The sequence below is a fragment of the Ciona intestinalis genome, chromosome 12 (assembly GCF_000224145.3).
Source record: "Ciona intestinalis chromosome 12, KH, whole genome shotgun sequence".
NCBI classification, from domain to species: domain Eukaryota; kingdom Metazoa; phylum Chordata; class Ascidiacea; order Phlebobranchia; family Cionidae; genus Ciona; species Ciona intestinalis.
The window spans coordinates 4,938,511-4,955,917 of NC_020177.2; the positions used below are offsets into that span (position 1 = coordinate 4,938,511).

At 36.1% G+C, this 17,407-nt stretch overlaps 3 protein-coding genes across 3 annotated transcripts in view; 1 reads left to right on the forward strand and 2 right to left on the reverse strand.

The window, feature by feature from the left end:
• The first annotated feature begins 2,717 nt into the window (after positions 1–2,717).
• Positions 2,718–8,194, forward strand: LOC100178112 (protein FAM53A-like). The gene is made up of 7 exons (XM_002122204.5): positions 2,718–3,000; positions 3,280–3,352; positions 3,931–4,945; positions 5,651–5,798; positions 6,491–6,544; positions 6,601–6,699; positions 7,360–8,194. Exons 1-7 carry the CDS (start codon positions 2,911–2,913, stop codon positions 7,576–7,578), a joined length of 1,698 nt encoding a protein of 565 aa, XP_002122240.2. The 5' UTR covers positions 2,718–2,910; the 3' UTR covers positions 7,579–8,194.
• Positions 8,195–14,097: 5,903 nt separating this feature from the next.
• Positions 14,098–14,867, reverse strand: LOC778716 (transcription factor protein). The gene is given in 1 exon segment (NM_001078322.1): positions 14,098–14,867. A coding segment is annotated over 1 exon segment (636 nt). The 5' UTR covers positions 14,850–14,867; the 3' UTR covers positions 14,098–14,213.
• Positions 14,868–16,569: 1,702 nt separating this feature from the next.
• The window catches only part of LOC100175849 (60S ribosomal protein L10-like), a 1,963-nt gene continuing 1,125 nt past the window's right edge, over positions 16,570–17,407 (reverse strand). Inside the window, 2 exon segments of the mRNA XM_026837078.1 lie at positions 16,570–16,755; positions 17,161–17,383. Of these exon segments, the coding sequence (XP_026692879.1) occupies positions 16,606–16,755; positions 17,161–17,383 (373 nt within the window). The 3' untranslated portion in view covers positions 16,570–16,605.

Consider the following 17,407-nt stretch of genomic DNA (forward strand, 5'->3'; position numbering starts at 1 on the left):
GATAGTGTAACGTACAAATCTATACGAGTATTAACATCGCAACGTGCTGCACAACGCAAACCCAGGCGATATTTTACCTACAACAAACTAACAAATGAAGACTTGATTTTACGTTAAATAAACAAGCTTTTGGGCGCAGTTATAAAACATTACAAGAGTATAGTATCCTCTTTTACAACAAAACCTGTTTACGTGTAAAATAACAAAGTAAAATCGCAAAAAAATGTAAACCATTTTCAACAATCGTATTTCTATGATCCCGTTTACCCTTACCAAAACAATGATTTTTTTATTACGTCACGCCGTCTGCTGGAATTTCTGGCACTCAGGTCTTTTTACAACCGAAGCGTAGGTGATAGTAGATACCGTCTCTGCACCAATAACGGTTTGTATTTGCGTGTGTTTTACTTTGAGCTTTTAGTATAACGGACGCAGCGGAACGATAATGTAAACGTTCTGTATTACATAAACTGTTTATTACGTGTGTGTATGGTTTGTGACGTAAAAATGATAACAATAGTTGGGCTTAGCTTCTATGATTATTAAACTTTTTATATGAATAACGTAGATTATGCGTAAGAGTTATAAAATGTTATATAAATGTATACAGAAACCATGTTGTAATATAATATATGCAGCTGTGTGACATACAGTGAATAATAAGCCATAATGTATACAATGTTTTGGATTCATTTACCTGCTTTAAATGTAAACAATAGTTTTATCAAATCTGTTGTATTTGAAGAAGAAATTTTAAATATTGGTGTCTTAATTGAATTATTGCTGTTTAATGTTATGTAATTATAGGATTTTACTTAATTTAAATATAATTACTTCTGTATGATTATCTATAATGTTTTTGTATATTAAACTATGTTCTTTTAATTAAATCAATGTGAATTAAATTTAAGGCAAGTTTAAACAGCTGCCAGTAAACTATACTTTGCCACAATCTAATTTGATTCATTTTTTCTTAGTATTTAGTTTTAAAAAGTAATTTTCTTTCATTACAATGACATACATCTGTTATCACATAATCAGTCCATTGTTACATAACAGCATCATTGTTTAGTTACAGTTGTGATTGTGACTTAACAGTTGGTTAATATGTTACACCCTAACTTAAACATTCCATGTTAAATAAAACCTTAGTATTTTCCAAGTAAACACTCAAAATCAAATTCTTTTGTTGGCATTTTATTTACACTGTGAGTAAATTGTAACAGTGGTAACATATTGTGGGTAAAATGGACTAACATTTTCCGCATTTGATTTCCAATTTAATTTTTATATTTATTTGCTTTTTATTATAAAAACTTCACCCTTTGTGTGATGTAACTATGTGGTTTACTACTGCTTTATATTGGCCCAATATATATATCTGTTATAAGCATTAAAGGTCTCACTAGTAACAGTGTTATAGCAATATAATGTGGATTCATATTCTCATATGCTCTTTTCCCATCAATTGTCATTCTAGGAAGGATGCAATGCCAAAGGATGGGTAATTTATTTTCTATTCAATAACCCGAGCACTTTGTTTATTTAAATTTTACCAACAATTTAGCCTTAGATATCTGTCACATGCAGTGTTCACAAAAAAATGTTGTTTTATAAAACAATGTTTTATTTGACACTTTCTTTGAGGGTATGCTTCTATATTAAAAATGACCTCTTATTTTAAAAGTTTTTTATATTAAAATGTTAATATTAAGCTCAATTTATAAATGTGAAGTAGTTTTATTATAAGAGAAAGGATGCTTTAAAATAAATAGCCTCACCCCACATATTGGTATTAAAACAGGTTTTCCTTCATACTTATGGGCAAAGTACTAATGTTTGGGTAAAAACACCGCAAACCAATTATCATTGGCCAGCCAGTGCTAGTACACTATTAACCACATACATGCTGCAATTTGTTGAATTTCTGAGAAAATTAGGAACAGTAAACTACAAATACTGCCACTGCTTACCCACTAAACATATGGTTGAATTGTATGGAAATAAAAACAATAGATAACAGTACACTGTGTGTTGATATCATGATATTTGAATTAAATAATATTAGAATTTTGTATGAATGTTTTAGCTGTAGTTCTATGTGTGGTTATGACACTTGCTATTCAAGTACAAAAATTTCTTTAATTGCTGGGTTTGTATTAAAAGTGAACTTGTATGATATGTATGAGTGCTTGTTAACTTTAGGACTAGAAATTGACCTGAACCTCGATAAAAATCTATTAAAAGAATTTTATTGTAAAGAAGTAAGTGTTCTGCCTTGGTAGGCATAAATGTTAAGCATATAATTGAAATGTCAGATGCCTGACTCAGCGTGATTATTAAGGTTTGGTTGGAATTTTAATAAAATAAACCAAGCATTTGTGTTCATTGCCGTAGCTTTGTATATTCTATGGTAGATTGAGCAACCATATGGATAGTAGATAGCTGGTTGTATTTAATGGAAATCCAATGGTTTGCTAATTTCCCTTCATTGTTTTAATTAATCCAGTCCTCTTTACTTTATTTGAATAAGATTAAAATAAAGTTTATGTTCTGTTGACTTCTAAATGATTTTGTTAATATATACTCAAGCATATTTGAAAGGTTACAGTTAAGGTATTACTTTATTTAGTTTAAACACACTCGTGTATTCTCCTGGGTATGTAAGACACTTTTGCGGTAAACCAATCTAATTGTGTGAATATCTTTCTCTTTACAGTTCTGTTAGTTTATAATGGTTGTTGACTATGCTGGAAAGTAGGTTTTAAATTAGTGTGTGATTGGCCTCGTGCCCTGCACTGAAGGAGCACCCAGGGTGCTGGGTGTGGAAGGAATGCTATGAACAAGTGGTCCTGTAACGCAAACACTCGAGCAAGCGTTGAAGCAATTTATTAGAAGCCTCCTTAAACAATGTCAGCAATGGTCACACAACTTTCTTACAGCATCAATGAGAAGTTACATTTAGATGATTCTACTTTCCCATCCATACCACAACAGCAGGTCTCACTTTATACAACTTTAATATCAACATTTTTAATCCATAATACAAACTGTGTAAAAGTTTTTTTGGCCATGTAAACTTGTTTTCCAACATGCTGTATAAATATTACATATATTATATATATTTTCACTTGTTATAAATAAAATGACAAGACAGTGAATCATTTGGTTTTATTTTCTCTTCAAACTCATAGTTGTGGTCTAGTTTTACATCAACTGGTATTAAATCTTTATTACAACTTGTATAAAGTAAATATTTAAAAGTCTCTTTGTCCACAGCATCATAGACCAGAATCATCAGTTCCCACAGCAAAACCATCTACCTCAAAAAACTTGAAATTTGCTCAAAAAGGTTAAATTTTATGTCAATTGGAATGTGTCTCGTATGTCAAAACTGTAAACATGGTTCATGGAACTTGAATGCGGTTATATTCATTATTGCTTCTTTTATTTAGGAGCCTATTCTTATTTAGTTGCACCAAAAAAATCATATTTTTTTAACTTTTTTAATGTTATAAATATTGAAATAGTTTTCTTGTAATTCTCAAACATGAAGAATGTGTAATTGATAGTAAGAGGGCACACACACAGGGCAAGTCCCCATTTAACATGGCTTATTTATTCTCTCGTAGATGTGTGCTCAGGGCATTGTTTGCTTTAACATCTTAAAGTAATCAATACCACAGTTGATCTGAATGGCTTATACTGGGCGTGCTCGCACATTGCTTGGGCAAGACTCCCATGGCCACATTGAGATTTTAAGCTTCTGCTTTTCATCTCTATCATACGCTTGTTGTTGTAGCAGCTTGCGTAATTTGATTTCATTCATTCACCGGTTTTGTGTTCCCGCTTACTCAAAAGCTAGAGATCAGACCTGGATCGCCTTACCATTATATTCAACCTAACATGCAATATTTTGAAACTCAACAGAACATGGACAATGGAGTCCGCCGGTATCGAATGTTTCTCCTTCTCATGATGGCACGTCTACCTCATCTAACAATGCTGAGAAATATTTCCAGGGAAGTGGAACGTCCGTGGTTGGGGTAGCTTTGCCGAGACATAAACCTCAAAGGTCGATTGTATTTTCCACGCGCAGCATCAAACCAGTAGCTTTGGTTAAAACACAGTTAAGCAACCATGAAGAAACCACGATACATGATTTGCGATCTACCAGCTACAGGGAAACAAGGAAATCTTTTTCAGCAGCTCAATATAATAGATTGGAAAAATGGTCTGTACCTAAACCCCCCCAACCCACATTAAATGAAACTGTAGCAGACAATACAGATTGCAGTAAACCTAACACTTCAGCAAACCAACTTGACAAATTTCCAAGTATAGTGGGCAAGAGTTGTATATTACATTCTCCAGTTAAATCCTCGCAAGTATTAGCGGACAACCCACCCAACAAGCGTCATTGTCGCTCTGTGTCCGAACCAGATGAAATGTTGGACAAATTCAGCCCCAACTCTTCCCCCATATTTTCTTCCTGGAACCCATCATCCCAATCCTCAAGAGTTTGGGTTCCGATCCGGAAGTTGGGGAACAGAAGAGCTTACTCCGCAAATAATTCTCGTTCCCTTGGAGATTGCTCAAGGTCCCTCGACTGCGCAAGTTTATGTTCTGAAAGCTCCACCACCCAAGACTCGTTGCTCACTCCCCCCTCATCCCCTGTTCCTCGACCCGCATCCGTCACTGTGATCAAGAGAGGAGGAGCTTGGACTTTTCTCTCATCCCAGCACTCCCTCTCGGAGCATTCGAGCTTCAGTCCTCTTTCATCTCCGAGCTGCAACATCTCTTCCCCCCTCTCCTCAAGATCAGCTCATGGCATCACGAGTTCAAGTTTATCAGCGACAAAACGAAGCCTCTCGTTTTCAGAGGACTTTGAATACAGAGCGAGCATCCAGTATACTCCAACCTCAACCCCTGAGTTAGAACGCAGGTAGTCCTAACTTAATTGAAATCTTTGCGTTAAAGTATTTTTTCTATGCGATAATTTGTATTAAACAGAACACTCCTGTTTATAATTACTTTGGTTGCTTTGCTCATGAGGATAAATAAGTTACATTCAACCATTTTACAACCCTTAAAGTTTCACATGTAATTCATACAAATACGCACGAATATGGCCAGATTGGAAGGGTTTTAAAAATATACTGCATGCTGTGAATCAAGTTAGTTGTCTTGTTAACTGTAATAGCGCATGTTATAATTTCCATGAAATATAAAACAATTGTCCTAAATGTGAAGCATGGTAACCAAATAACGATGAGAATGAATTGAAATTATATTATGCGGTTCTGCCATGTTATTGAATCAATATATTCTTTAGCTAAAAAGGGTCTTCAAATACATAAGCTCTTTTGATTGCCGCTCTGTGTGGTATTGTGGTTTAAAATGTGGGGGCAATGGGCCAACTCTCGCATGAAATACAGGTCCCCTTCATTTTTATAAAACCTTATATAATGTGGTTTCATATCGCAGCAATATCCTTAGATGTATGTAATAGAAGTGTCGAAATGACCTTCTGGAGTTCAAGTTCTGACCTTTTCGAATATTTACTGTGTAGTTTATTTTTATGGCAAAACCAAAACCCATTTTGTGTCAATTTTTTTTCTCAAAATCAAACATATAATATCCACCCCAGGTTTGATGGTTTCAATTCATCAAGGAAAGGAGGATTACTTCGATGTCAATCTCATCCATCCGATCTCAACATGAAGAAAAAAGGAAGAAGAAGATTAACGAGCAGGTTGTCACACCGACCGACACTTGACTTTGCAAAAATGAAGCAGGTACATCAAGTTGTTTGTTACTTTTACTTGGAATATAAACTATTGGCCAACCCCCCTTTACCCACTGTTATGTGGTTATGTTTTTACATACTTGAAGCAGGTATGCAGTGTATAAAACAGAACACTTGTTTTATAACGACCGTCGTTGCCCTGTCACGCTAGGATAAATAAGTAACATTCAGTTATCCATATGTTACTTCACAGCAAACTGATGCTGCTAGGCATAACGTAATACTAAGATGGCTCTCTAGGCAGTTTATTACGATACTGGCGTTTCGATATCACAAATGGGTCGTCTTTATCAGGCTGAATAGTGAATATTTTAATAAATGCCGTTTTGAAATATAACATTTTTTGTTGAAGTCCGTTAGCATAACATAACTTTATTTTGTCTCATGTTTATAGTAACGAAAATGTAAACCTATTATGCTCTTTAACATTAACTTTGTTTACAATTATACCTTTATACAAGAACTGTAATCATTTAACAAAAAAAAATGTTTTAGAATTATGTTACTAATGACTTATATTTTTACGAAAAACAACTTTAAATAACATAACTTCATTTTGTCTGATTTATATAAGCAATGGCCATGAGCTTCTGTGTCACATTAGTTGTCAACATTCAGACCTTAGCACAAATTATCCATAACAGTTTTTTAAATTCAATATTAACTCTTCATTTTTTACAGACATCTATAAACAGAAGGAAGAGCAGGGAAACGAGGTGCTGTGCCAATACAAAGGTATATCGGTTATTAATGCAACATCGGCAGTGTATTATCTAGTCAATATTTCTTAGGACGGCAACAAGTTAATACAGAACAAAGATGTGTCTCCGATTGAACCCGTTTTTCCTTCCAGTTTAGTAGTACACGATGCTCCCAGGAAAGGCAAACTGGTTAGTAATACAATCTCATTATATTCCACCACTAAGCGCTTGGTTGTGTATAGCGTAGTGTACCATATGCTTGTACAGCAGCAGGTCTTGTATGATTCGTGGATAGTTTATTTTTATTGGGATTAAATATTCCTTGGCTCATACCGCTGCCCATTAAATCAATGTTTTATTCAGTAATTGAAATATATATGTTTGCCTTGAAGCGTTTTTAGCTCACTTCGACCAATGTAAAACTACGTGTTGTAATTCCACTCAAGTTTGCCGAGTGTGTACAATCCGTTATCGCCTCTTATATTAAAACGACGTTTTGAGGTTAACGGTAAACAACTTAAGGTACGATAGCGCAATAGTGTTGTAGCAACATGGGCAGTATCTTGAAGAACCAGTCGTAAACATAACCTATAATGGTTTTACATAACTCTCATGTATTTACCAACTTTCATCGTTCCAATATCACCGTGTGCTGATAAATACGCTGCAAAATCGAGCCAAACTAAAAATGTTTTTAGGACATATAGATATATATATTCACCAATAACTAGCATCAAAAATGTGTTAAAATCTTTTACTTTGCGCGGGAATTAAAGTTTAAAAATATTCAATGTTTACTTTGTCACATAATCTATCTCAATGCGCATAATATCAATTATTACGTCACAGGTGGAACCTGTTATGTCTCGGTACTCTCCCCCTATCATGTTTTCTATTGGATGTACGAGGGTACCGAATTCGAACCCCACCAAAGAAGATACGTCATATATTGATGAAGTAGTCGCGGAACAAGATGACGTCATTATGGAGACGAGAGTGGCGTCATTCGAACGCGATTGCGCCGATTTGAATGTTGACGCGATAGAAAACGAGGAATTTTCGGATTGATGGTTACTGAACTTTCCATTTTACCTCTCAACGAGCTGATGACGTCATAAAAATAAGCTTAATGACGTCATGCGACCTCATACAGTATCAAGGGTTTTACGCAAGGAGTCCCAATCTAGAGATTAGATGACGTCACTAGTTCAGTGACGTCATTAGTCACGTGTCGCATTCGAGCCGCATAATCAGGTAGTAGCGTTGTGTTCCAAAATCTTTAAGTGCTTGAAATTTTATTTCCTTGTTATGTTTTTTTGCGTTACGTGTAAATATGTTATGACGTCATAATTAGTTCGAACGCTCAACAATCGTTGAAGGTGTCACGTCATTATTGTGCTTAGATAGTAGTGCCTTTGTTTCGTAACAACTTGACAATAACCGTCTACACAAACGGATGTAAATTAGGGAAATTTTTACACAAATTTATATTTTGCACATTTGGGACCGTGGGTGTTTTCCACTTAGTGACGTAACAATGAGCATTATTCGGTTTATATTGCTGGTTCTACCTGACTTGTTTTTCCTCAACTATTTGCTTAACAATGCATTTCAATACAAAGTTGTTCAAACTATTGGACACGTATTTGAAATTTGTTTTTATTTAATACAAACCCGATACAAGTATTATGTGGTTCTACTATAAAACAACAGAGTGTATTTACTTAGGATCGGAAACTGTGTGTGTTACGCCTCAGTTCATCAAAGAACTCGAGTTCTGCGTAAACTCGCGGCAGGTCATTTTACTACGGAGTCAATTAAAGCGATTTCTAAAGATCCGAAGTCCTATGTAACTTTAACGTTATAAAAGAAACGGCTTCGCTACGTGTCGGGCAGAACATAGGCTCCAAAAACCTTCGTTCAGTTATATACCACAAGCTGTATCATTTGTTTACATTAGTAATATTCCTACAGCGTGTTTAACGTTAAACAAAACAATGCTTCGCGGCTCATTTGGTAAGGACTGAAAACGATAAATTTTTCATGTTTTTGGACGGCTGGCACTGCAGAAAGAGCTTCTGTTCGTAAACAAAGGGGCCGTGAAATTGAGAATGTCACGCTGAGGCCTGGAAAATATTGGGCATAAGGCGTAAGCATCGGGACGACGAAAGGACGCTTTCAGTCCATTATCCGGCGCTTTGTCAATTTCTGTGGCGGTTAAATCAAAAGCCAGTGCCTTGTATTGTTCGTAAACGACTTCGCGGGACAAGACATGAATAATGCAGATGATAAATAATGTATTCGTAACACAGGCGTGTCACATTGCACTAGCACGCAGTCACAAATTACTATCGGATTTGTAGCCGGCCAGCCGCCCTTCTTATAACCATCCAACCGTCGTATAAGTTGTTTTCAAGCGGCTTGGCTAAGCTTAACACGGCGTGTTATTCTTCGTCCTTAATACAGAACAACTCGACAGTTCCACTGAACTATTGTTTGGCCGGATAGTCGGAGCGATATATTTTCATTTTTGTCCACTGTGTAGACATTCTATACATTCCTGGTCGAACATAGTTTCACTTTAAGTTATTTAACCCTACGGCTGGTTAGTTACATGGCCGTGACGAACAAAAGTTCGTGATGGATATAAAGTCCGTAAAGGTCAAACAATATCCACGGGGAAATGCATCATTGGTTTTAAAACTGAGGTGCTATTTAAATATCGTATTGTGGGGAAAAGCGGGATACTGTTAGCACAAAATATCAAATTAACCTGATCGTGTTTTAAACAATTAACAACGGTCTATGGAAGTCGCGAGGATGCGGTTTTGTAGTTCCTTGAATTTTCCTTGTTTACTACCAAATTGAACGATAAAATAGAATGAAAACATGTCCCATCTTACCCCGTCCCACTAAACGCATACCACGACAAATGCGTAAAGGGACAAACTTAACTACAAATGTTATAAATACGGTTGTAATCTGAAAATACTCCGATGTTTATTTAGTTTTCATAAGCTGGAGTTTCTGAATCGGCTTATGATGTATAGAACTTATATATCAGTTTAAAAAGATACCGCATTAGATGTGGAAGTATTACTAATATACTTGTACATATCTGCCACCGTTCATCTAATTAAGCGTCAGTTTGAATTAAAACACATTCTTACTAAGCAAATGAAGAAATCTAATTCGCAATTTGCTCACTCGAATTTAAGTCGAACAAATCCCAAGTGTTTTGTCGTAACTTGTTTACTATTGGCATTTCTTCAGCGTGAAACGGGTTCGAAAAAGACAAGCAAAGTTTCCACGTACGAATACGTTGGAATGAATACGCGAAAAACAAGTAAACCGACAGCTCTGTACACATCATAGTTCAACCAGTTTATTTAAAAGGCAATAATATTTTTGGGTAATGAGCCAATTATGGCATATACACCCTAAAACCCACGACGTGCGTCTCGGTATATAGGACCTCACCTTTATAGAATAGCAAACGCTGTGGTTTGGCGTAATAAGCCAATTTTGGTTGAACTACCAACTCACTTGACGTTCAGGGCTTAGCGATATGGAGTTTGTGTTTTACTCTTATCCCATTAACGAAGTGTTTACTATTCCTGCAATCGAATCAATAAGCTACACGCGCTTATCTGCATTGCCACGAACCGTTTTACATTTTACAAATTTACGGGAATCGAGTGAAACATTTTTTAGTGGTTTGTGAACCCTTGTCTAAAGTGGGTGGAAAATTAATAGAAGTCACTGACATTTCAAGCATTAAATAAAGTTTATGTTGACGCGCCATTAAATTTTATCGGTGTTTTAAAACGTAACGGCTTTGAACGGTAAAAAAGTTACAGCAGATTGTAAAAGTTTTATGCGACGATTAAGTGTAAACTAGACACAAATTGCAAGCTGTTTACATTCCTAAACATTAAAGTTGCTTTGTAAGCAAGGCTGAAACAGCGATTTTCTCCGGTGTCAAAGAAGCAAACGTCAGGTTACTTACGTCATCACATAAGTGGTGGCAGATGCGTATAGTATTAACGTTGCTGACGTAAGACATTGAACTTCAGCGCATAACTATTTGCTTGCGTAGGTTGCGTGGGATTTGTTTACTCTATCGTATAATTTACGCTTGACGTTCAAACTATAGCGGTCATGATATTCAAGAATAGTCACAACGGTTACGCCTTAACGTAACACACCCACGGAAAACAAGTTGTAGAATTAGATTCGCGTTACGAGAAACAACGCGAGAAACGCCTTTCTGTGACATGATGTTCCAATTTTCTTCCAAATCTACGCAACAATGAATCGCGGTTACCGCGTGTTTGCTGTAGCGTGGTCGTCCCCGGAGATTGTGATGTCATAATAAGCCTTCAATAAGAACCACTTGTCCAGCGATCGCTCGATCCGAGTATGGGGCAAGCATACAGCGAGTTTCATGAATTTCAAACGCGACGCAAATCCATCGCAACGTTTAAGCCAAAAGGTCAACACCGTCTTACAATTGCCGCATACCTTCAATAATGCATTGGAATCGTATTCAATAACATAGAACGCAATACAGAATTGTAACATTGTATGGAATGCATATTGATATGCATAGTTGCACCCTGTCGCTTCGTGTAAATGCAGAGAGCTTGCAAAACCATATACATGCAACAAGTCGTTTATCATCACTTATAAACCAATGGTTCTCTATTATGTTGTACATGAAGGTCCACGTGGTACGTGAACAAGTAACTAATAAACTTACTGGAGTTCAAATAAATTACCAGTAGAAATTAAGATCATGTATTTTTTTCCTGCGTTACGTTTTTTAAAAAACTAGCACCAAAACTGTGTTTGAAAGTAACGTTTTTTTTAAATCGATATAATTTTTTCAACGGTACGAGCTTTAAACACACGGTTTGAAAGTCGGTGTAAAATGGTGCGGGAGCAGAAAAGGTCTAGAACTTCTACCCTCTACCATAAGTTTAGGCAACTCGAAAGAGAAAGAGATTGCGCTTTAAGTAGTAAAGTAGTCGGTGTGTGTAAAGTAAATAACCGAATCATACACCAGTGATCGGAAGCCTTTACAAAGTGTGAGCGAATATTGAATTTCGTTGGATTTGGATTACGAATCAAGTGTCCTTACTTCGCTACGCTGTTTGTCCAGTTTTAAGTGCCTGCTTCAATTACGACGAGTTGTCACAGATAAAGTGTCGCTTGTGTAACGCGTCGATACTGTGACGTCATCAAGTCTTACGTCAAAGGTTTACTACACAATATAAAAGTGTAACACATACTGATTTGATGTTCAAAACTGATTTTTTACGTCACTTTAAATGACGTCATAAGCTCAACATAAATTCACCTATATCTCAACTAATTGTTTATTTGAGTTATTTTGCTAACGATTCATGTATTCGTAAGATTTCAATAGAAGAGAAGCAACGAATAAAGAAGATGTTTTGATAAGATCGTCGACTAAAATCACATTTCTTTTAACTAAATATACAACAATCAGTACACGAACAAAGCGATTGTATGAATTACAATGTCTTTACTTTCAAATATAATTTTATCCAAAAATAGTGTTTGTACAATTGATGTGTATCCGATGGTAGGTTACATATTATGGATTCGTAATAATACGACCAAGTTCTATTTTAAGAACTAGTTGGGAAAATAAGAGTCAGGTTGTTCTTTACAAACGCATTTAAAATCACCGTGTGTTTTGTATATGGAGAACCCATTGTTATGATTCATAAAACGAACAAACTGTAGATGGTGTCTTATTGTTGTCAATAATGCACCCGGTTAAACCGGGTTTGTCATTTCACAATAGTGTAAGCACCTATCTATAGTCTGCGCTGTTTTCGAACGATGCGTTCCGTTTTTCCTATGACAAAACAATACCCACTGCTCAAGACAATAGAATATATGGAGGGCCGTGATTTCAGTATTTTCCAAAACTATTGTGGGCGCGAAATATCTTTTGTTATTTTTTTTAAATTCCAACGCAGTGGGAAGTCACAATGGCCATTCTCATGTGTATGAAAAGGTATAGTGACATCACAGAGACCATTCTCCGCTAATAAGAGGTGTCGACTGACTTTCTCTGTGTTTATCAAGTAAATAGGGGGATACTACAACGACGAGAACCAACAATGAACGCCGTAAACAAAGGCCAATCTTTATATAAAGCCGCCATAAATTGTTCCAGTCAGGCTAACTCCACAAACTGTTAATTCAACAATATTACTTTGGATAAAACTATGTTTACAAAATGCACTAATTGCGTGAGAACGGTGAAGCATCGATAATATGATCTCAGCGATTCAGGAAATTATGCGTTGCAGGATTGCTAAGCAGCTGAGCGTAACGCAACGTTGCGCAGTAAAACCAATCCTGTTCTGTGTGTTTTATAATGCAGAAAGACCCAAAAATCCATGCAAGGTATTAATTATTAATGTAATTTGTGATCCTTACATATTTTCAATGTCTGATCGGACAAGATTGACAAACTACACGACAATGTAATGCTTTGAACGAGTATGTGCATTATAGCGACATAATTGTTGGCGATTTTAAACTATTTTCGCTATACAAAGTTTGCATGGTATTTAAAATCCCAATAAGCACAAAAACGTGGCTAGAGTTTTGCCGCCTTATTTTGCACGTGATCAAGAAACAATGGTTAAGTTCTTATGACGTCACAAGAGCCCTTGATAGGTCACAAAAATGCTGGAGAACAAGTATCAAGGGTGACTTAAAACCTAGGTTTACATTTTGTACTAAAATTCAAACGGCTCATGCTTTGCGTGTTATTATAAAACTCTATACCTTACAACAAAGAGAATTAGGTCGTGTTACACCTTGTAAAACAAACCGGCGTCTTTCGCTTTGTTTTCCAGTTAAAAATTAACGTATTATTTTATTCAAACAGATTATGACATACATATGGCATTAAGCTATGCAATTGAAAGTGATAATAAGTGATGTTAAAACGCCAGTTAAAAGTTTAACCCAACTTTATAGGTTAAACAGAACCAATGATATAAAAATTCGGCTACGTTAAAAGTTCAATTCATTTGATCGAGCTGGTTGATTTAAACACCCACTAATAATCGTATTGACATGTCAATATAATGTTTCAAGTATGTTGTATCTGGACGATCAAAGCGAATCATTATTAACGAGCATCTGCCGGATACGATTATGAATTATGTGGACAATTGAGTGGCGATCATACAACGTGGGCCACTTATAATTTGTTACAGAATATCTGAAGTACAATGTTCACTCACTTATAAATTCCGATGTGCAAAAAAGGGTGCTGAGTATAACTAGTTATCATTATGTGTGTAATATATGTGTCGGTTGTTAATTTATATTATATTCCGTGCGGTTTATGTTAAATATAGGCTACAGATCTTTAAAAATATTTGTGGGAAAAGAGCTTTAACCCCATCTAGCGACCGATTAAAATTAACTTTTCTTTGCTGGGAAATTTTACACCAATAGTATAAACGCAGCAACAACATTAAATATTAGATAGAAACCCTATATAAAATGCTTTGGTTTTGAGAACACAAATTCATAAATTTTGTTTATTTAACCGACGGTTTATAAAACAGACAGGTCGAATGAATTAAATCAACGAAGAAAGGGAAATTAGCAACAAAAGAATGCCTTTAAAATACGCTTAGTTTTCACAAAGCGCAGTTTTCAACGCAGCTTTTTTCTAGCGATATCATTCGGTTTGTCCAATTAAACTGGTCTTGTAATAACTGCGTGTATAGTTTTTGATGGTTGTAATATGCAGGCTGGTACAGCGGGGTTGGGAACCATGGGTTCGGTGTAATTGTACCGACGTCTGGTAAATGGCAATCAATTTGTGTTGTAGAGAATGTATTGTTGTGTTGTTGGTAATAAAAGCTTTCGTAATAAGAATATGTCGGGTTCAATTTTGTGTTGGTTTCTTGTTCTTCACGCTTTTGCTTTTGCCGTGATGGCCTTCGCCTTGAAAGACGCCTCCATTTAAAATCACCACGCTGAAAAGCAGGTTCATAACTCGGGTGTATGGTCCAGTAATTCCCTTTGCCGTCCTCGCATCTCCCAACTTTTATGAAGCAATGATTGAGTGATAGGTTGTGTCTGATGCTATTTTTCCAACCGCCTCTACGCAGTTTGAAATAAAGATATTTCGCTTCCAGATATTGATAAATCTGCCCCAGACTCAACCGCTTGGCTTCAGAATCTAAAATAGCTTCCGCAATTAATCCAACGTATGGACGCTCTGGTTTTCTAGTTTCCTCTGTACAGATCTGGTTCTCCAACTCAGTCATATTCAATCTACTGTAACAGAGACCGCTGTACCTTAAAACGCTGTTTAGGCTTGTGATAACGGGCTTTGACACTGCAGAAACTAATTACGAACTCGGTGTTGAAGAATCAATATAGCGTTATCTTTTAGTGAGTGGGTTTGTCGCATAATGTTTAAAACATCACTCGTCAAATATAATTTACCGCCTCAAACAAATACATCAAGCCTCGCTTGTTTGTCGTATTTAAAAGCATTATCAGCGACGAGCAATTTATCAATTTGAACTTACGCATTGGTGAGAAGCTGTTTTAATGTGTGTATGTTTTCTACATGCTGCTAGCACTTTGTAAATATTTGGCACATGAGTTTATCGCAAGTTAGTTTGATTAATACGAACATTACTCGCTACTTAAAGTACCGAGTGTAACGGAATCAACTAACAGGTAATTAAGATTAGAAAACCAACGCAAAGTTTTATAAGTGCTCGATTATAAAGAATCAACAAACCATATCTACCGACACAACTAATTAGAATGCAACATCTTAAGAAAACACCTCGACATAAAAAACTAATAATAACGAAATTGACAGAACACGGTTTTAATTCATTTGGAAAACTGTGTGTAAAAAAAAACAATATTTAACCAAGTCACTTTTAAACTAATGTGATGGTTCAGTAACGCTAGGAACAGATTTGCTATAAATTCCCCATATACTGCTTTGATTTTTTCCGACATTAAATTATATGTTGTTAAAATCATGTATTTTGCACACAAATCATAGCCTTGCCCCCAAACGTACTTGTGGAGACCATAGTTCGCACGAACACGATCGCAACACACGCGTATAATCCGATTTACGTTTACAATCGTTTTGTCCCGAACATTGATTTCTAGTACAACTTATACGATACCGCACGCTGCCATGCCACGAAGTACGTCGTTTACCAGCCATACATGTTTAGTAGGATGGGAGAAGATTTCTGGCTCCATTTGGAAGTAAACAAAGAACATTTAAATAAAAATGAAACCGCAACCTCACGACTTCCATAGACCGTTGTTAATTGCTTAAAACACGTTCAGGATATTTGGGTATTATGTGTTAAAGGTGTCCCATCTTCCTCCACACTACTAACCACCATAGTTTAATAAACCGGCTTAATTAAACTATGGTACAACCAGTTCAACTGCGTTTTGTCCACACGCGAGTTTGAGACCATACACAAACGATGGAGTATAACATGTTGTACCAATAGTTACATTAGTACGACATTGAGTAATATTCTCCAAAACAGTGAAAAATGAATCCACTGTTTTATGTTGAACCCTCTTCACTTAAAAAACAGTGTTTTAAGATCAAATTCTGAAAACAAAACTGAAAAACTTGTTTATTCTAAGTGAACGAAATTGAAATGATCACTCAGAATTCCACCCAAAACTTGGAAGGTGCAACAGCCAACAAAGCAGATCAGAACTGCAATGAAAGCTGACAAAATACTTCTGCAATGTCAACCTCAACTTATATCAAAGGACAAAAACCAAGCCCACAATTTGGGCTAAAAAATACAGCCAAAAAAAGTGGTGAACAACAACCTTTAAAAAGGCATTAAAACACTCGTCATGATACAAAAAGGTATCATTAATCGCAAATTGACTGCTCAAAATGTGCAGCGACCTTGTATTCAAGCTTCCCTGGCGTGCCTCGCTTTAGGCTCTCAACCATATAGAATGAAAGGCTAAAAATGAAATCTGTGATATTTTATTAACAGCGAAGAACGGTTACTGTCGTTTTTTCCACAGATCAAGTTTTCCCTTGTTAGGTTTGTATTGACATGAGACACCATCAGGGATGAGAAGGCCTTCAGCTAACATACGCTCGTAATCTTCCCGGTTCCATTTGGTGAATCCCCACTTTGGTGAATCATAGATCTGGGTGGAAACAATAGGTGGCAGTTAGCGAAAATCATTCTACAAAATGGAAAGATAATCTTCATACTTTAAACACAAAGCAGAAGTGTATATACCTCATTCTTAATGTTTAGGTAGACTAACAATTGATCACTCAGAATAATAAAAATATCTTTCATTCTTAATCAGAGAAGAGACATGAAATGTTTCATCATTGTGATCGAAAACAAATGAAATAAGACAACTAAGAAATCTTATATATATATAAGCTAATAAACTAGTGAATGTTTGGCTAATACAGAATAGCAAGGGAGGCACAGAGATTTGAGTCTACAAATCTCAGAAACAACCGGAGGTTTGGCCAATGTAGACCTCAATACACAATGCCATCAACCATGTGGATAATAGTACATAACATCAACCAACCTTCTGACGCCCAGGAAACTTAAACTTAGCTCTACGTAGCGCTTCAATAGCATGAGCACGTGCACTGTCCTTGCATCGCATAGACATGATTGGTTGACCAATCTTAACACGAGCAACCAACCCTTGTGGTTTACCGTAAGCTCCTCTCATTCCGGTCTGCAATCTGAGGATTTAAGTAAAGTTACCAAATACATATGAAGTGCGGGACAAAAAAGCTAAAAAACTACTTAGTCCAATTGTAGATACA

Coding starts and splice junctions, on each gene's coding strand:
- LOC100178112 (XM_002122204.5), top strand. CDS start 2,911: ATGTCAGCAATGGTCACACAACTTTCTTACAGCATCAATGAGAAGTTA. Junction 3,353..3,930: donor CTTGAAATTTGCTCAAAAAG/GTTAAATTTTAT, acceptor GAAACTCAACAG/AACATGGACAATGGAGTCCG. Junction 5,799..6,490: donor ACTTTGCAAAAATGAAGCAG/GTACATCAAGTT, acceptor CATTTTTTACAG/ACATCTATAAACAGAAGGAA.